This window comes from Bos indicus, chromosome 3 (genome assembly GCF_029378745.1).
Source record: "Bos indicus isolate NIAB-ARS_2022 breed Sahiwal x Tharparkar chromosome 3, NIAB-ARS_B.indTharparkar_mat_pri_1.0, whole genome shotgun sequence".
Taxonomy (NCBI): Eukaryota; Metazoa; Chordata; class Mammalia; order Artiodactyla; family Bovidae; genus Bos; species Bos indicus.
The window spans coordinates 43,886,746-43,905,387 of record NC_091762.1 but is presented as its reverse complement, the minus strand read 5'-3'; the positions used below and the strand labels follow the sequence as shown (position 1 = coordinate 43,905,387).

General features: G+C 38.1%; 1 protein-coding gene across 2 annotated transcripts in view; it reads right to left on the bottom strand.

Annotated features, from left to right (window-relative positions):
* Positions 1 to 17,863, bottom strand: part of FRRS1 (ferric chelate reductase 1) — a 52,833-nt gene extending 34,970 nt beyond the window's left edge. For both annotated transcript variants that reach the window (XM_019957001.2, XM_070786053.1), the window contains exons 1-4: positions 17,736 to 17,863; positions 4,732 to 4,927; positions 3,338 to 3,474; positions 1,980 to 2,074 (exon numbers count right to left, since the gene is read on the bottom strand). In XM_019957001.2, the coding sequence (XP_019812560.1) occupies positions 1,980 to 2,074; positions 3,338 to 3,474; positions 4,732 to 4,927 (428 nt within the window). In that variant the 5' untranslated portion in view covers positions 17,736 to 17,863. The remainder of the gene's footprint in view (positions 1 to 1,979; positions 2,075 to 3,337; positions 3,475 to 4,731; positions 4,928 to 17,735) is intronic.
* Positions 17,864 to 18,642: the final 779 nt, after the last annotated feature.

The following is an 18,642-nucleotide window of genomic DNA, read 5'->3' as shown; positions in this document are numbered from 1 at the left end:
GTAACTAACTAGGAACATACAACCTGATACAGGTATTTCCTGGATATATTGAGGGTTCAGTTCCAGACCACCACAACAAAGCACATATTATGATACAGTGAGTCACAGAATTATGGGCTTTCCAAATGCATATAAAAGTTGTGTTTACACTACACTGTAGTCTATTAAGTGTGCAATAGCACTATATCTAAAAAACAATATCTATACCTTAATTTTAAAATTGTTTTATTTGCTAAGTTGTGTCTCACTCTTTTGCGACCCAATGGATTCTAACCCACCAGGCTCCTCTGTCCATGGGATTTCCTAGACAAGAATACTGGAATGGGTTGCCATTTCCTTCTCCAGGGGATCTTCCTGACCCAGGGACCAAACTCCTGTCTCCTGCATTGGCAGGCAGATTCTTTACCACTGAACCACCAGGGAAGCCCAATTTTAAAATACCTTCTGGCTAAAAAACACTAACCATCATCGAAGACGTCAGCAAATTACGGTAGTAACATCAATGATCACTGACCACTGATGAATGATCACCATAACAAACATAATATTGATGGAACAGCTTGAAATGTTATAACAATTAACAAAATGTGGCACAGAGAAACAAATTGAGCAAATGTGTTTGAAAAATGGCTCCCAAAGACTCATTTAATGCAGGGCTGCCACAAACCAATTTGTACAAAACAAACTATCTGTAAAGTTAAATAAAGCAAAGCGCAATAAAACAACAATGCCTATACTACCTGACAGAGTTTTGTAGGAGGCAAATCTCTAATGACTCTCTTCAACCTCTCTTCAACTTTGATTGTTCTCTCTCTCTTGTCTTATCTGTTCTTTGGGCATATTCACAGCAGCTATGAATGCTAGACCCAGGGACTGAAGTGCACAGACTTCTACTCCTGACATATACATGACATACTACTATTACACTTTTCACAGTGGTCATTCAAATTATTCCAAAAGGCATGTGTAATAAGCAGCTTATGGAGAAGGCAATGGCAACCCACTCCAGTATTCTTGCCTGGAAAATTCCATGGACAGAGGAGCCTGGTAGGCTGCAGTCCATGGGGTCGCTAAGAATCGGACACGACTGAGCGACTTCACTTTCACTTTTCACTTTCATGCATTGGAGAAGGAAATGGCAACCCACTCCAGTGTTCTTGCCTGGAGAATCCCAGGGACGGGAGAGCCTGGTGGCCTGCCGTCTATGGGGTCACACAATGTCGGACACAACTGAAGTGACTTAGCAACGGCAATAAGCAGCTTAAGAAAGAAGCTATACAGAGGCTGCACAAGCAACCATCAGCTCTTACTGGGGTCAAATCTCCTTTTTCACATTCCACTCAACACACAGGTGTACACAGATCAGTGTACAAAGTGTACTCTGTGTACAAAGTGAAGCAGAAAATAGAGACAGGGTAGGAGAGCAATTCTTCCCTTAAATGACGTTCATGACATCCCCCTTTATGACAGTCCATTTCCTCTTTGCATGTAAGATTAAGAGAGAAGTACTGTTCTAATTCTACTGAATTTCATAATTCTGAGGAACACACAGAATCTTACTTTTCTGACAATCTAATCTGCAAGTAGTAACAATGAGAAAAAAGTCATTCAAATTTCAGGACTGCTTTTTTTCATATTCTCGTACTAATACAGGAACAGAACTTTTAAAAGTATTCATCCATACACCATACAGACTCAAGTTATTAACTGATGGCTCTTACTAGTTTGAAGGCACTACCACACTTCATTCACTCAACAAATGTCCATTAAGTGTCTATTAGGTCCTGGGTCCTGTGCTAGGTACTCAGTATATACTGCTGGAAAAAAATAAACAAAACAACTACTTATATCAGTAAACTGGTGTCATTACTATCCTAAACCTCTGACATACTGGTGACTGTTCAGTAGTTATAAAAAATGATGCAGACTCTCATTATTTCAATTATACTAGTTACAGAGTTGCAAATTCTTCTACTCACAGGAAGGTTATGTGATTTGGGGCACCGCTTGGAGCATCCCAAAAGACCTTGATTTCTGTTTTCTTTGATGGACTTCTATGACTTACAGCTGATCCCTGAAAGAAAATGGAAAAGAACTACCATTCAGTTACTCAATAGCTCAATATAGCTGGAACTACAACCATTTATCACTGTACAACTCTGGTATTCTGTTAAACACAAGGACTCAGGTGCTCAATAAAAACATGTTGATTGGTTGACACCAAATTAGTAGCTGGCTGTAGAGTCAGCTGAAATGTAAGAACTGAAGAGCGTTACAAACATTGGGTGTGTTGATGCTGTATAGAGTCTGCTGGTTATTTCATTTATGTGGGGCTTTTCTGGTGGCTTAGTGGTAAAGAATCTGCCTGCAATACAGGAGACCTGGGTTCAATCTCTGGGTCGGGAAGATTCCCTGAAGGAGGACATGGCAACCCACTCCAGTGCTCATGCCTAGAGAATCCCATGGACAGAGGAGCCTGGCAGGCTGCAGCCCATAGGGTTGCACAGAGTAGGACATGACTGAAGCGACTAAGCAGCAGCAGAAGCATTATTTCATTTATACTGTAAGCTTCTGGTTTTCTATTAATATATACAAATAGAATACAGAATATTCACCAAAAGAAAAAATTCCTGCCTCCAAATATGTAGCATTATCTTCTAGTAATTCCTTTCTCTTGAACAATCTTATTTCCCACTTTCATTTATCTGGATACTCATCCTTTGAGGTCTAGCTTAGATAAGCTCTTCCGAAATGCACTCACTCAATTCCCTACAGTCAGTGTGGCACTTCTGCCATGCTTCTCACCCACCCTGTGTATGGTTCTAATCTGAGTCATCATACTATCCTACTAATGTGTCTGTCCTATATCCATATGTTCTGCTTATGTGTCACATAGCATATGTCCATATGCTTTGCTTATGTGTAAGGCTCTGAACTCATCAAATAACAAATCTTGTTCATCACCATATCCCTTGCAGGAAAGTTCCTGGTATAGTAAATGTTCATTTAATTAATTAATTAATTACAAAAGCCAGACCTCTGTTTCACTCTAGAACTCTATCTTCAATATCAACATCCTTCAAAATTCAGTACAGTAAGAAACAATATTTTGATAAAATAGCAAAAGCTATAAACAAAACTATGAGCCTACCTTTTCTAGGATGTTGATGTATAAAAATATATTGCCAGTAGAAAAATTAAGTGGAAACTTTGCTCATTGTGACTCTATTCAGATGTCTGCAATACATAGGTAATGTCATCGTTTATCTTGCAAACACCACTCCAGTGAAAAGACCCATGGAAACTGATAGAAATCAGTTTCAAACTAAACACAAACCTGTACATCTTCACAGGTCAGAAGCTGTGACACGTGACTGTCAATCAGTGTGAAGGAGCCAACAGGAGGGCCACTCAAATTCTCAGCGTCACGTGCTTCTAAGAGAAAGCCTTTAAATGGTGGCCCTGACAAAGTAACTGAGAAACAAATAAAAAGGTAAGTTAGGAGTTTAGCAACATCCCCCAAAAAGACTGTTAGAGGAAACATGTCACAAAATCAGGTGTACATATACAAAACTACTCTAGGAGAGAAAACAGTAGAAATCATCTCATAGTCAAAGAAATTCTAAACCATGTTCCACAGGACATTATTCCATGAGGTGTAATAGCTATTCCACAGGGAAGAAAAGGTTGGTTATGGTCGGAGTGTGGTTAACGGGGCCAAAGTAGCTTGAAAAATGCTGGTTTAAAGTACACTTGTGTCTTGACTGCAGATCCTCAGGGTTTTAACAACCTACTATATCCTATAAAGCTCTAAGAAATAGAATCCATGTAACCCATAAAGTGTTCTAAATTTATTTTTTCCATAAACTCTTTTTGTTAGAAAATATCTATTAATATTTTGCATTTCTAATATTGCAGAAAATGGAGTTTGTAAAATGCTCTTATAGATACATCCTTAAGTTTCAGCCTACTTTGTGCCAGAAGAATTAGGGAAACATATGAAACTATACAATATTAAGTAGGATAAGGGTTTAATCAGATCAGATCAGATCAGTCGCTCAGTTGTGTCCGACTCTTTGTGACCCCATGAATCGCAGCACGCCAGGCCTCCCTGTCCATCACCAACTCCCAGAGTTCACTGAGACTCATGTCTGTCGAGTCAGTGATGCCATCCAGCCATCTCATCCTCTGTCATCCCCTTCTCCTCCTGCCCCCAATCCCTCCCAGCATCAGAGTCTTTTCCAATGAGTCAATTCTTCGCATGAGGTGGCCAAAGTACTGGAGTTTCAGCTTTAGCATCATTCCTTCCAAAGAAATCCCTAAGCTTTATTTTCCTCTTCTACTGAGTAAACAGTACTGTTAATAAAAAGATATTAAATAATGACAAAAATATTTTAAAACCTATTCTGCAGAATTCCCCAGTGGTTAGCATCTAGCACTTTCACTGCAGGGCTGGGTTCAATTCCTGGTTGGGGAACTAAGACCCTGCAAGTTTCATAGTGTGGTCAAAAAAAAAAAAAACCTAGTCTGAATGGATAGTAAATATACTGCTTACATAATATAGTCATCAGTAGTAGTTAAACACAAAAATGAGAAGTGTAAGATTATGGTATCTTATGAAAGCAGATGAACAAATTAAATGAAACTATATCAATCCAGCAGTAATAAAGATTCAATGTATAGTAAAAAAAGCAAAATGAAAAATGCAAACTGTTAATAGCAGCACAATACCTTTGATTTGATCTCCTGGCCTGAATGTCTTCTGACTCACTGAAATGTTGTGAGCGGGATGAGACTGTGGGGTATGACCATGCTCAGGAATCATTCCACCGCATGACTTTGTTACTTTTCCACTGGGATAATTAGCCACAAAACTAACATGCAACAGAAGGATGAAGGCACTGACGGTAAATCCAGGAGCTGTCATCTTAAAAAGAAGATTAAAAGTACACTATTTTCAAAGGTAACTAAAATACAAGACCTTTCATATCACAGGACAGTAAGTTCTAGACAACTATTTGCTTTCAATAATCATTTAACCACATTCTCAAAAGTATATAATATAAAGAATGTGATGTATGAAACTTGACCTGGATTTGAATCTCAGCTTTTCTTATTACTAACTGTGAAACTTTAGGTAAATCACTTAAGCCTCCTTTCTTACCTGAAAAATAAGGAAACGAAAACTCTCCTTTCAAAACTATTTTAATAAAATCTACAATAGATACAACCAAAAGTCTGAAAAGGAAGATAATGTTAGCTTTCGTTAGCATGATCGGGAAATAATAAAATAATCCAGTAAAAGCAAAAGGTTTTGCTCCATTTCATACTAGAAAATTTAAACAAATAAGAACTGTTTCTTCTGAATTTAAATATCATAATCTGAATAAATCTTTGATATGAATTCTCCTAGCTTCCCATTAAGCTACTCATAATGACAGTTTTATTTGTAGCACTGAAAACTGAGGATAACAACAATTGTAAGAAACAGTATTTCCATTACCTATCGCTCAAATGGGCTTTCCTGGTGACTCAGTGGGAAAGAGTCCACCTGCCAATGCAGGAGACTCAGGTTCAATCCCTGGGTCGGGAAGATCTCCTAGAGAAGGAAATGGCAACCCACTCCAGTATTCTTGCCTGGGAAATTCCACGGACAGAGGAGCCTGGCAGGCTACAGTCCATGGGGTCGCAAAAGAGCAGTAAACAGCTTAGCAACTAAACAATAGTCCAGATACTTCTGAATCCTTAGCCAACGAAATTTTCTTCTCTCATCCAATTTATCTGCCTCTTACCACCTGCTTAACAGAAAACTAGTCCCACCCTTGTCTAGTCCACATCAACCACTCACTTTGTGCATACATTCAGAACCTGAAAATCACAGTATTTAATAAGACTAGAGGTAGACAGGTGGGCTTCTCTGGTAGCCCAGCTGGTAAAGAATCCACCTGCAATGCAGGAGACTCTGTTCGATTCCTGGGTCAGAAAGATCCTCTGGAGAAGGGATAGGCTACCCACTCCAGTATTCTTAGGCTTCCCTGGATGGCTCAGTCAGTAAAAGAAACTGCCTGTAATGTGGGAGTCCTGCGTCAATCCCTGGATTGGGAAAATCCCCTAGAGGAGGGCATGGCAACCCACTCTAGTATTCTTACTTGCAGAATCCCCATGGACAAAGGAGCCTGGCAGACTGCAGTCCATGGGATCCCAATGAGTCAGACATGACTGAATGACTAAGCACAGCACAGCACAGCAGAGGTAAATGGGTAGGAAATGTTATAGGGCAGCAAAGTTCACAAAGTAGACAGGCTACAGATGAAAAGAGCTCAAGAGGCAGTGCATTCTCCATAGAAATGGGAGCTTTTTATACTGTAACTTTGGTCATAAAATAAAAGCACCCTTACAATCACTAGAACAAATTATCCTTTTATAATCATGTAAATTACAACCACACACTGGACCAGAGCTAAGCTACAAAAATTCCTACTAGACACAAGAAATTGTGTTGGAGCTACACTCTTTAACTGGCCCTACATGTTACACCAGTGGTAACCAACTAGGTAGCCTGGCAACCAATTCTATACCCCTATCCTTTACACACATTGAAGCTAGATAGAATTATTCTCACTTGAAGATAAGCTAAAAGGACAAATGAACCAATCAAAAGCTTCTGAAAAATTCTGTATCATAAGAGAAGCATATACCTAGACCGCATATTAAAAAGCAGAGACACCACTTTGCCCACAAAGGTCTGAATAGACAAAGCTATGGTTTTTCCCATAGGCATGCACAGATGTGAGAGCTGGACCATAAAGAAGCCTGAGTGCTGAAGAATCTATGCTTTGGAATTGTGGCACTGGAGAAGACACTTGAGAGCTCCTTGGACCACAAGGAGAGCAACCCAGTCAATCTTAAAGAAAATCATCCCTGAATATTCATTGGAAGGACTGATGCTGAAGCTCCAATACTTTGGCCACCTGAAGTGACAAGCTGACTCACTGGAAAAGACACTGATGCTGGGAAGGATTGAAGCCAAAAGGGGAAAGGGACAGCAAAGTATGAGATGGTTAGGTAGCATCACTGACTCAATGGATATGAATTTGAGCAAACTCCGGGAGATAATGAAGGACAGAGAAGCCTGACTCGCTGCAGTCCATGGGGTTGCAAAGAGTCAGACACGACTTAGCACCTAAACAACAACAGCAAAGATTTCTCTGTAGACTCAGAGGAAAAGCATAACTCTGAAAATCAGTTCAGTTCAGTCGCTCAGTCATGTTCGACTCTGCGACCCCATGGACTGCAGCACACCAGGCTTTTCTGTCCATCACCAACTCCCAGAGCTTGTTCAAACTCAGTCATGTTTGGATGGACATCAAGTTCAAACTTGATGTCCATCAAGTCAGGGATGCCATCGAGCCACCTCATCTTCTCTCATCCCCTTCTCCTCCTGTCTTCAATCTTTCCCAGCATCAGGGTCTTTTCTTATGAGTCAGTTTTTCATATCAGGTAGCCAAAGTATTGGAGTTTCAGCTTTAGCGTCAGGCCTTCCAATGAATATTCAGGATTGATTTCCTTTAGAATTGACTGGTTTGATCTCCTTGCAGTCCAAGGGACTCTCAAGAGTCTTCTCCAACACCACAGTTCAAAAGCATCAATTCTTTGGCACTCAGCTTTCTTTATGGTCCAACTCTCACATCCATACATGACTACTGGAAAAACCACAGCTTTGACTAGATGGACCTTTTTTGGCAAAGTAATGTCTCTGCTTTTTAATATGCTCTCTAGGTTGGTCATAGCTTTCCTTCCAAGGAGCAAGAGTCTGTTAATTTCATGGCTACGGTCATCTTCTGCAGTAACTCTGAAAATAGTTAATTACTATAGGAAACAATATTTAAGAAAACAACTGCTAGAGCAGTAGAAAAATTTTATGTTCAAACATGGCTTCCAGATCCTTTTTTAGGACAGACCAGCTTTTAAGGCCATACAAGATTTACTGGAGAGGATCAAGGTCATTATATTAACCATGTGATCTTGGCCAAGTTATTATGAAAATTAAATGCACAAATGTGCCTCACCTAAAGAATAGTACAATGAAAAGTTTGTGAATACAGTGAATATTGTGAATATATTCACTATAGTGAACAGTTAGTTTGATTTAACTAATATTTATTTGTCACTGATTTTGTGTCAGATGAAAGTGGAAACAAGATTTTTTAGTCTCTGCTATGAATCCACCTGTCAGTGCAGGAGACCCAAGAGACTCAGGTTTGATCCCTTGGTGGAGAAGATCTCCTGGAAGAGGAAATGGCAACCCACTCCAGTATTCTTGCCTGGAAAATTCCATGGACAGAGGAGTCTGGCAGGCTACAGTCCCTGGGGTCGCAAAGAGTCAGACATGACTGAGCAACAGCACACGTGCATTTAGTAGCTGAGTAACATCAATCAGTTCATTTAATCTCTGTTCCAGTTTCTTCATTTGCAAAACACAATAAGTGAACTGGAATAAATCCAGGTCCAATCCTAACATTACAATTTTAGGAAAGCAAAGTGGAAAAGCATACTGGGAATTATCAGAGCTCACTGTACAAGATGAGAAAGGGAAGTGACTAAGACACCATTCACTACTGTCATTCATTAGGAAAATATAACAAGGTCAGACAGAGAAATAGAAAACAGCAATTTCTTTGTCCTTGGTCAGATACTGACCATTCAAGGTAAAGTCTATTTTCATTCCAATGGGCGATGACAATTTTCCAATTAATGATTTAAGTAACAACTTTTTAAAAATAATGTTAATCCATTAACCAATCTATGCTAACAAGACTGTATAGTTATGAAAAAGAATAAAGAGTTATATATGGAAACATTTAAGCTAAAAGTGTGGAAGGCGGATAATGAGCTATTATATTACAAGACCACCCTTCAAGCACTGGAAAAACTCCCACCAATTTTGTATGATTTTTGCAGGTTTTTAATATTCACATTCTACCATGAGTATGATATAGAGAACAAAAGAAAAGATACCAGAGCTTGGATTTTGTCATCCCAGGACGACAGACCTCTTCCTTTAAAAGAGAGATTATCCTGATTCTCTAACTGAAAAATTACCAAACCTGATGAGATTTATACAGTTTTCTTTCTTGCCTGGAAGACAGGTACTTAGTAAAAAGGTATAATGACTGCCTTTACATGCTCTGGGCTTCTCAGTTGGCTCAGCAGTAAAGAATCTGTCTAGAGTGCAGGAAACCTGGGTTTGATCCCTGGGTCGGGAAGATCCCCTGGAGAAGGGACTGGCTACCCACTCTAGCATTTCTGCCTGGAGAATTCCATGAAGAGAGGAGCCCAGCAGGCTACAGTTCATGGGGTTGCAAAGAGCGACTAACACTTACCACACTCTACATACATCTCACATGAAAATTAACTTTATTATTTAAATACTAAGCTCTTGTACCTGGATGAATATGTAATTATTATTATTGTGACTGTGAACTACAGAGATTAATCAAGACAACATATTTATTACAACAAAGTAAAATTCAGGTAAAATGAGAAGAAATCAATTGAAAATACATGTAAGAAGAATTATTATGTGTTAATTAAGGATACTTTTAAATAAAGCAGTCATTAAACATCTTTTAATTGTGTTACTCTAAGAACATGTGAGAAAAATAAATACGGAGGAAAGCATGTCTTTGAAAACCATGTGAGATGAGTAAGCTAGCAAATAACTAATCAAGCCTAGTTATATTTCATTAAAGCTCTAGCTTTTATTACCAGTCATTTATTTTCAATGAAAGCATCAAAGGAGTTCAAAAGTTAACCCAGACACAAAAAACTGTGGGAAGTCGCCAGTAACACCTACTCCACATCAAACAGGAAATGAGTGCAGGCACTGAGAGTCTTAATTAAAGCATAGGTGTGAAGTAAAAAGGTTTTCTCAATTATGAAAAGTCACAAAAAAGTAAAAACCGAACCAGAAGAGTTTACTATAAAAAATATAAAAATTTGGGGAAATATATTTTTTGCTATATCTTGTGGGTATTTTTAATATTTTTACCACACCCAAGGTTAAGAAATATCTTTATGACCTTACAAACATTTCAAGAGCCATCATTTACTTGTATCACACATGATAAACTCATATATTTTCTATTCCTTCCTTTTTTTTATCCTGTTACATCCTTGTTGTTGTTGTTGTTTAGTCATTAAGTCATGTCCGACTCTTTTGCAACCCCATGGACTATAGCCCTGCATGCTCCTCTGCCCATGAGATTTCCCAGGCAAGAATACTGGAGTGGGTTGCCATTTCTTTCTCCAGAGGATCTTCCTGACCCAGGGATTGAATCCATGTTTCCTCATTGGCAGGCAGGCTCTTTACCACTGAGCCACCAGGGAAGCCCTGGTTACATCCAACTGAATTGTTATTTCGTAATCTACCAATGACTCTAACCTGCAATTTGAAAACATTATTTCATGGCACATAAAGACCAGACCATTAAAGTTCAGTCTTGAAAGTTCTAATTTAGGAGGATCAGGGATTTCAGGTAAAAAAAAAAAAGGAGAGTTCTCAGAACTATAGAAGAGTATATAAGTATATAAGCCAAGCCACAAGGAGGATTTTGGAGATAGAGATGGACTTATTCAATGGAAAAAAAAGTCTGATTCTGTATTATATCATTTGTAAACCTGAACAAAAACTATAAATATGGCTAGTAAATTAGCTTTCCTTAGATATCTGAAAACTGTTCCAAAGAGGTAAACGGAGAGATCAGTATTACATGATTTTTAGAGAGGAGGGTATGTGCAATCAAGTACACATCTTGGTAAAATGTACTGTTTTTCTCAAGGAGGAGATATCTTAGTGAATGGTTTTAGTGCTCCTCTAAGTATGGGAAGATGAAAGAAACTGGGTTCATAAAATTCTCCCCTAGAAAAATCTGTCTGCAGGCCTGTCCTGCCAGTTTCCCCAGAGCACAGAGTGCCTCCTGCTGGTCTTCACTGTGAACTTTTTTCAGGGTATACCATGGGTCAGCGACTGAAGCAGCTGATGACTTGATTCCGAGGTTGAGCAACATTCTTTACAATCCCTTCCCTTTCTATCTTAACTTCAACCAGGGTTTAGTAAGCATTTTGTGACAAATTTGCCCCCCAGTAGTAGGAAGGCTCATTCCCAGATCAGCAAAGATTTCACTGATAGGCTCTCAATGTGCTATTACTGAACTAAGCCCAGTTAACAGTAGCCAAAAGTCTCCAGACCACCTGTCTTACTAGTCTGTTATGGTCCAAGAAATGGTTCCTTTTCATTGCTTCTTCCCACTACTAGTTATAATCGTTGAGCTTATAGTACTACATAGTTGGTCAATCATTTCAGGTTTCCTAATCATCACTGAATTTACCTGAGGTCAGTGACACATTTGGTAGTGCAAAAAACAATAATCATGTAAAATAGGCAGAATACAAATAATATAGCTAGTAACATAAATAAGGACATCAGTGAGTATTTAAGCTAAAGACTTTCATCAGGTGCAACCCAGTATTTCCCCAGGTCATCTGACCAGTTTGTTTTACATCAATCGCTGTCTTTAGGAGAAATAATATACTGGCTTCATACACAAAAGTGAAAGTGTTAGTCACTCAGTTGTATCTTTGCGACCCCATGGACCATAGCCCACCAGGCTCCTCTGTCCATGGAATTCTCCAGGCAATACTGGAGTGGGTAGCCATTCCCTTCTCCAGGTGATCTTCCCAACCCAGGGGTCAAACCTGGGTCTCCTGCATTGCAGGTGAATTCTTCACCGTCTGAGTTCACTAAAGATGTCTGCATGTACAAGGTAATCAACCTTGGGTAATCAACTCCTGACTGGATTGAGAAAGGAATGTTATCTTTAAAAGAGTAGCATGACTGGTGCCAGAAGAAAAATCGATCTTTATTGTTGAGGAGGTATTTGTCTGGTTAACCCATAATACAAATGCACAGTGCACACTAGAGGTGAGATAGGTGGCCAAAAGGGGCAGAGAAAAAGTTTATGTTTAAATGTTCCTTGTCTGGCAACTCACTCCAGTATTCTTGCCTGGAGAATTCCATGGACAGAGGGGCCTGGCAGGCTACTGTCCATAGGGTCACAAAGAGTTAGACATGACTGAGTGACTAACATTTTCACTTTCACTTCTCTGGCATAAAATATGAATATTTATTTCATCGTAACCATAATATAAAGACATTGCAATCCCTAAAGCACTTGAATGCTCCTTTCAGAATTTCCATCAAGCACATTCCATAATGTTTAAAATTAATAACTACTTTTTATTCAAAATTGCTTTTATTTTACTAATTAAAATTACAATGGCATCATTTTCTTTTACTTTGTTATAAGTATAAAAATTTTCAATTTGCTTATAAGTTAAACATGTTTTTGTTTATGTTTTAGCCTAGAAACAGAAGCACCATTTTTTAATAATGCTTCCATTAAAAAATGAAATTGAAATTCCAAGGTGAATGATAAATTAATTTTGGGACACAGTATGTGTAATTTCAGGATTTCATCTAGGAGCTAGGGCAAAACTGTTAAGCCTATGACCAAAAGCTAGAGGGACCGGGGTTAAAGATACCCATAGGTGTTCACCTTACAGTGGCAGAGCTAGGCATGAAGAGTTTTAGAAAAGTAGGTAGAACCAGAGAAGGATAAGGAGACTGACAAAATCAGATAAGACTAAGCGCAAGAGATACACAGAAAGCAATGAAATTTCTATAGCAATAAGAAAGGAAAGGATTAGTTTTACTATAGAGGGGGGAAGAAAGGGGACATAGTGTGAAAAAGAAGACAAAGAAACATATATTTGGTGATAAACTAGTAGAGACTACATCTAATATAATCCTTACAACAAGCATCAGTTTAGAGATGAAGAAACTGAGACCAGGAAATGTACACAAAATCCTGTACACTTTTAAGATTAGAATCCAAATCTAACTCCAACATTTGCATTCTCTTCACTTCAAATCTTTGCTCCCTCCTTGGAGACAGAGGATCTGGAAGGTGCAGTGAGAATCCAAATTTCACAACAAACAATGTGAGTGGGGGCATATTATGACAAATGAGAAATCGAAATTAGCCTACTTTATTCAGAATGTTGGGTCTACTATATGAGTCTAAGAAGCAATGTAGAGATTTCTCTCATAAAACAAAAGCCCCTGAAACAATGGATATAAAAACAACTAGTTTAATGCTTAAAAACACCATCAATAAATGATAATTGTCATCATTTATTATCACTAGTCACTTTCCATATTGCCATTATGTGCTAAGTTTCTGATGAACACCATTGTGGTTAAACAATTGAGATTTCCATGTGTTTCTTTCATCTGCATTTAATTTGTTCAAGCCTTTTGAAATATTTCAGAAAATGTGTTCCCCTTCTTGCTAGTAATTTAACTTCACCTTCATAGAAAGCTTCCATATCAAGAGTTAAACTGACTTTGATAACTGAATCTCAAATTTTAGAGAAATTGAAAACCAGGTCAAGTATTTCCAATTTCCCAGATAAAAATGTTTCAGACTCCATTTTCACAGCAGGAAGTACAGAGAAAAACAATTTTTTAAAATTAACAATTGGAGTTATGACATTTTCAGTAAAAGTTCTAAAAAACAAAGAGCATTTTAAAAAATGACACATTAACAGTCAATTTGAGATTTGTCAGGTGTGATGACAACCTAAAATGGTCGAAAAGAATTTAGAGTTTAAGTAAAAGAAAAGATAAAGGAAAACCACTGAAGAAAAAGAACCGGAAGCTCTCCAGTCTAATTCTGATTCCCCTAATCACAGCATCATCAGAAGGCTTTTTCTCTTACATGAAGATGTCATTGTCATTGGACACACAGTGTGTGACTGCTCAGTCGTGTCCGACTCTTTGCGACCCCATGGACTGTAGCCCACCAGGTTCCTCTGTCCCTAGAATTTTTCAGGCAAAAATACTGGAGTGGTTGCCATTTCCTTCTCCAGGGGATCTTCCTGACCCAGGGATTGAACCCACGTCCTCTGTAGTTCCTGCATTGGCACGCAGATTCTTTACCACTAAGCCACTTGGGAAGATATCCATCCCCAAGACTTTTTCCCTTACCCCTGCATTTCTCTACAGGCTATCCCTTCCATAGCCTCAGTTATTACCCCTGAATAATTCCCAAATCTTTCAATTGCCCCCATCCCACATTTCCATAATGCTTCAACTCAGATTTCCTAGTATCTATAGATTTCTGTTTGGATGACCATAAGCTCATTTTTTTCTGAAATGAAATTCATTATTTTTTCCTCCAAACTAGCTTTTGCATCTGACTTTCCTATTTTGATGATGGCCTATAAACATTTCTAGTCAACAGATTTGAAACCCCAAATTCTCAAGATCTGACTCCAAGCACTCTTTGAGACCCCAATTTCCAAACAAGCTCAGCAGATTCCACCTCTACTCTTCCATTCGCCTACTTATCCCTTCAGCTTCTCTCTTCTACCTTTCATTCTATTATATCTGTCTGCTGCTTTCCATTCCAACAACACCTTCAAGCATAAAGCTTTCATTACCTGTCACCCAGATTAGTGAAATCCTTTCCATTGCCTCCTTGTTTTTGCATCTCCATTCTAATCTGTCCTACAAAACACCACAAGATCATTTCTCCAAGGCACAATTCTCATTACATCACTCCTCTCTCCAAAAACCTTCTACAGCTTCTCAGGACTTATTCCATTAAGGACAAAAGCACTATGCATTTAATGTGTATTTAACCCAATCCATGCTCCAGCAACAATGTACCATTCTGGAGCAAGTACTTCACTTTCTTTCTACACTTGTTCTGTCTTCTAACTGGGACCTCCATTATGCTACACATCCAATTCCTACCCATGTAAAAACAGAAATACGTTAAATGGAAAAAAAAAAAAAAGACACAGAAATATCTGAACACTGTTAAAAAAAAAAAAAGGTAAGTTGCCTATCATTTCATGTAAAATGCAAAAGACTAGTAATATCCAATATAAGCAAGGATGTGGAGAAGTAAGTGCTCTCATACAGTGAAGAGTCTACATCACTGCAATAGTTTTGGAGGAAATGTAACAATCTCCTACTGAACTAGAATATGTTTAACCTTTGAGGAATTTCACTTCTAGGAATTTATCCTACCAAAAAAACCCCACACAACAAACAGCACAGGAAATACAGTCAATAGTTTTTTTAAAACTTTGTATGGAGTATAGTTTATATAAATTCTAATTACTCTGTTGTATACTTGAAACTAATATAATATTGTAGGCCAACTATACTTCAATTTTTAAAAAAGAAAAGTCCACACAGTTATGCAAGGATTATTTGTAATAACAAAAATTTAAGACAATTTAGGTGTTTACAAAAATATTCTATGCTATGCATGTTCATGCTCGGTCTCTCAGTCGTGTCCAACTATTTGCCACCCCATGGACTGTGGCCCATCCTCTGTCTACAGGATTTCCCAGGCAAGAATACTGGAGTGGGTTGCCATTTCCTTCTCCAGGGAATCTTCCCAACCCAGGGATTGAAACTGTGTCTTCTGTGTCTCCTGCATTGGCAGGTGAATTCTTTACCACTGAGTCACCTGGGATGCCCCTTATTCTATGCTATCCCCAAACTCTAAAATAATGTGTACCTACGACTATGTATAACTTAAGTAATCAACAAGGATATCTATATAGCATAGAGAACTATACTCAATTTTTTGTAATAACCTATAAGGAAAAAGAATAGATACATATAAACATATATATGTGTATAAATATAACTGAATCACTTTCCTGTACACTTAAATTAACATATCATTGTAAATCAACTATACTTTAATAAAATATAAAATAAAATACTGTGTATCCATTTAAAAGAATGAAATAGAGTAAATAATTACAGGAATAACAGCTAATAATTACTGACTGCTTTCTAGGAGGCAGGAATTCTTTTAAATGCTTTGCAAATATAAACTTTTTTCACAAAATCCTAAGACATGAATCTACATGCACTTGGGTGGAGACATGCTCATGCCATAGTGATGAATGAAAAACATACTACAAAAGGATACTTAAGTTACATACAAAAGAAAAAACACCATCGTTTAACCAGTCTCAATAGCGGTTACCCGCTAGGAAAGTGTTTTCAATATGGGAAGAGGAGTGGACTTCTTTTTAATCCTTTTTAAATTGTGTATTTTTTTTTAAGCATGCAGTGCTTTGTAATTTTAAAATAGACTACAAACATGCATATGTGAAGACTGTAAAGAAACATTAAATAAACTGTAAGATGTTTAGAATTTTTTTTCAATTTTCAAATATTCTATATTACTTTTACTGTTTTTTGTTTGTTTTGTTTTCATAAAACCTCCACGCCTCTTTCAAGGTCCATTTAAAATGCTATCAACCACTCTGTCCTATGAGACAGTGTGTAGTAAGGACTCTGAAATCGCATAGACCTAGGTTTGAATCCAGCAGGCACCACCTTAGTGACTGACCTTAGGCAAATTATTTAATCTCACTGGGCAAAATTTCTTATTTTGTTAGACTATGATACCAACATCATGGGCCTTGGTGAAGATTAAATATAATAACATCTGTGAAACATTTAGCACAGTGTCTACCACAAACCAGATCTTCCATAAAATCCTTTCTTCCTTGGAATACTGCCTAATTCCACCAACTTTTAATAACTTGTCTCTTCTGGGAGGCTCCAAAAGCTGTAGTTTTTTGCTAATAAATAACGTTAATGCATTTTTTTTGCCACAACTGATTGACTTGTCTTAAGGAAGCAAAGGCATCCTACTCCCTGATTTCCTTTCACAATGACTAAGCAGACAACCTTGAAAACAGCACTCAACGCAATGCAACAGTGTGATTTCCAGAGAATCTGACATTACCTAAGCGGACAGGTGTGAAACAGAAGGTACGGTCAGCAAAAAGAATCAACATATTGGCTTATTAAAAGACTTAGTAGAACTCTTCCCCTTAATAAAAAAAAAAAAAAAAAGTCCTTCAAAAAGTTAAGCTCATTGTTTTCAGTAAATCAACAGACCAAGTTTTAGCCTCCCACCTCTGCACTATTCAAGTAAACATTCAAAGCTTTCTTCCACCTTTTCTCTAATTCAGAGAAAGAAGAAAATATCTGAAGTAAAAGTTTAGCTTTATAAAGAATTATTTCTGATAATACATTTACAAACTGAAAACTCCCCCCTTTACCCCTAGGACAGCACGACAAGATATTAAAAAAAAATTAAAGGCAGAGGTAACACCTAGTCACCCCAGAGCCTCTCTAAAATTCTAAAGGCACACCAGAGCTGGGAGTGGGGGAGCTAAGATTGCTAAATTAAAAGACACTTTAAAAATCAAATAAAGGATGCCATTAGGTTAAGTAAAAAGGGAGCTTCCATTGCTAAAAATTAAGGGCAAAACACTGATGCATGAATAAAGTCAGTGCTTTTCATGATCCCAAACATGTCTCATGGGATTAAAGCTCTGTAGTCAAAGTCATGGAACATATTATTAACCTAACTCGCTAGTGAACACTCATTAGCTCAACACAAGCTCACAAGCTCCAGAACACAGTTCGTTAAGACATCCATCCTGCGTATCCGACAGCCTGGGTCAGCACAAGCGACTGCTCTCTCAGTACAGTCACTGAGCTGGAATTAATTCTTAAGCGCCTTGCAAAAAGCTCTGGCAGAAAGAAAACAGGAGACACTTACCTTGAGAAGCAAAGGCAGCCTATCCAACTTCCGGTTTTGTTAACAACTCGTATCTCTTTCTCAGCAGCTGGGTGGAGCCAGCTTACCCATAAGAAGAGAGTTTCCCAAACTAAGCAGCAAAACAGGATTTGCAAGACCGGCACTAGTCTCAGGACTCTGTTTCTGAGAATTAACCCTTCTGTTCTACACAAAGAAACAATTTTACCATTACCAACTAATCACTGTTTCACTGAGAAAATTAAATTTTTGTCTTTAACTATAAAACCATTTGAAATACAACCTGCTCTGTATAATGTTAAGTAAAGACAGAGAACCTGTTTGTGCTTAGGTAAGGGTTGCCAAATTTAGCAAAATAAAGCATAGGATGTTAAATTCAAATTTCATATAAACAACCAATCATTCATTAATATAAGCATTATCCTATGCAATATTGATGACACATTTATATTAAAAAATGATTCATTGTTTCCCTAAAATTCAAATTTACCTTCTATTTTATCTGACAGGGTTTCCCTAATTGCTCAGTTGGTAAAGAATCTGCCTGCAATGCAGGAGACCCCGGTTTGATTCCTGGGTCGGGAAGATCCGCTGGTGAAGGGATAGGCTACCCACCCCAGTATTCTTGGGCTTCCCTTGTGGCTCAGCTGGTAAAGAATCCGCCTGCGAAATGCGGGAGACCTGGGTTCCATCCCTGGGTTGGGAAGACCGCCTGGAGAAGGCCACTATTCTAGCCTGGAGAATTCCATGGACTGTATATTCCATGGGGTCACAAATGGTCGGACATGACTGAGCGACTTTCACTTAGCTTAGCTTAGTTTAGCTTAGTTTATCTGGCAACCTTATCTAGGGAATAACAATAATTAGCAGACTATTGCAATTAACTACAAAAGGTGTAATAGAATCAGAC